The sequence below is a fragment of the Austrofundulus limnaeus genome, unplaced genomic scaffold (assembly GCF_001266775.1).
Source record: "Austrofundulus limnaeus strain Quisiro unplaced genomic scaffold, Austrofundulus_limnaeus-1.0 Scaffold85, whole genome shotgun sequence".
Classification (NCBI taxonomy): domain Eukaryota; kingdom Metazoa; phylum Chordata; class Actinopteri; order Cyprinodontiformes; family Rivulidae; genus Austrofundulus; species Austrofundulus limnaeus.
The window spans coordinates 485219-487058 of NW_013952487.1; the positions used below are offsets into that span (position 1 = coordinate 485219).

General features: G+C 45.9%; 1 protein-coding gene across 1 annotated transcript in view; it reads left to right on the forward strand.

Moving 5' to 3' along the window:
- daam1a (dishevelled associated activator of morphogenesis 1a) overlaps positions 1 to 1840 on the forward strand; it is a gene marked incomplete at its 5' end in the record, with an annotated part of 36173 nt that overhangs the window by 23681 nt on the left and 10652 nt on the right. Inside the window, 2 exon segments of the mRNA XM_014011839.1 lie at positions 113 to 219; positions 441 to 529. Coding sequence (XP_013867293.1) covers positions 113 to 219; positions 441 to 529 — 196 coding nt within the window.

Sequence of the window (1840 nt, forward strand, 5' to 3'; positions counted from 1 at the left end):
CACACACACACACACACACACACACACACACACACACACACACACACACACACACACACACACACACACACAACATGGAGGAGAAACAGAAGAATCGCTTTTATTTCTTCAGCTCTTGAAGTTTGTTCCTGAGAAGAGTGACATCGAACTTTTAGAGGAGCACAAACACGAGCTGGACCGCATGGCTAAAGCTGACCGCTTCCTGTACGACATGAGCAGGTACACAACCGACCACACACAATAACACACACAATGACACACACACACACACAACCTCCAGGTTGTCCTCCAGTCTCCTGGAAACAGATTAAATTCTGACTGCAGACAGGTTCTACCAGCTGTGGTCTGATTCCTGACAGGAGAACCAGAAATGTTCTGTAGATGTTGATCCAGATGTTCTGAGGTCCTCTCAGTGTTCTGTCTTCTCTCTGCCCGACCAGAATCAACCACTACCAGCAGAGACTGCAAGCTCTCCACTTCAAGAAGAAGTTCAATGACCGAGTGGCCGACGTCCAACCCAGGATTGAAGGTACGAGTTCATCATGTTCCTCTTTATGTTCCTCTTCACCTTCCTCCTGATGTTCCTCCTGCTGTTCCTCTTCATGTTCCTTTTCATGTTCCTCTTTATGTTCCTATTCATGGTCCTCTTCCTGTTCCTCTTCATGTTCGTCTTTATGGTCCTCTTCATGTTCCTCTTTATGTTCCTCTTCATGTTCCTCTTTTTGTTCCTCTTCACGTTCCTCTTTATGGTCCTCTTTATGTTCCTCTTTATGGTCCTCTTTATGTTCCTCTTCATGTTCCTCTTCATGGTCCTCTTCATGGTCCTCTTCATGTTCCTCTTCATGTTCCTATTTATGTTCCTCTTTATGGTCCTCTTTTTGTTCCTCTTCACGTTCCTCTTCATGTTCCTCCTGATGTTCCTCCTGCTGTTCCTCTTCATGTTCCTCTTCACTTTCCTCTTCATGTTCCTCATCATGTTCCTCTTCACGTTCCTCTTCATGTTCCTCTTAATGTTCCTCTTTACGTTCCTCTTCATGTTCCTCTTCATGTTCCTCCTGACGTTCCTCTTCATGTTCCTCTTAATGTTCCTCTTCACATACCTCTTCATGTTCCTCTTCATGGTCCTCATCATGTTCCTCTTCACATTCCTCTTCATGTTCCTCTTAATGTTCCTCTTCACATACCTCATCACATTCGTCTTCATGTTCCTCTTCATGTTCCTGATCACATTCCTCTTCACGTTCCTCTTCACGTTCCTCCTGATGTTCCTCATCATGTTCCTCCTGCTGTTCCTCTTCACGTTCCTCCTGATGTTCCTCATCATGTTCCTCATCACGTTCGTCTTCATGTTCCTCCTGATGTTCCTCCTCATGTTCCTCTTCACGTTCCTCTTCACGTTCCTCCTGATGTTCCACATCATGTTCGTCCTGCTGTTCCTCTTCATGTTCCTCCTGATGTTCCTCTTCATGTTCCTGTTCACGTTCCACCTGATGTTCCTCTTCATGTTCCTGCTGATGTTCCTCTTCATGTTCCTCCTGATGTTCCTCATCATGTTCCTCCTGATGTTCCTCTTCACGTTCCTCCTGATGTTCCTCTTCATGTTCCTCCTGATGTTCCTCATCACGTTCCTCCTGATGTTCCTCTTCACGTTCCTCCTGATGTTCCTCTTCATGTTCCTCATCACGTTCGTCTTCATATTCCTCCTGATGTTCCTCCTCATGTTCCTCTTCACGTTCCTCTTCACGTTCCTCCTGATGTTCCACATCATGTTCGTCCTGCTGTTCCTCTTCACGTTCCTCCTGATGTTCCACATCATGTTCGTCCTGCTGTTCCTCTTCAC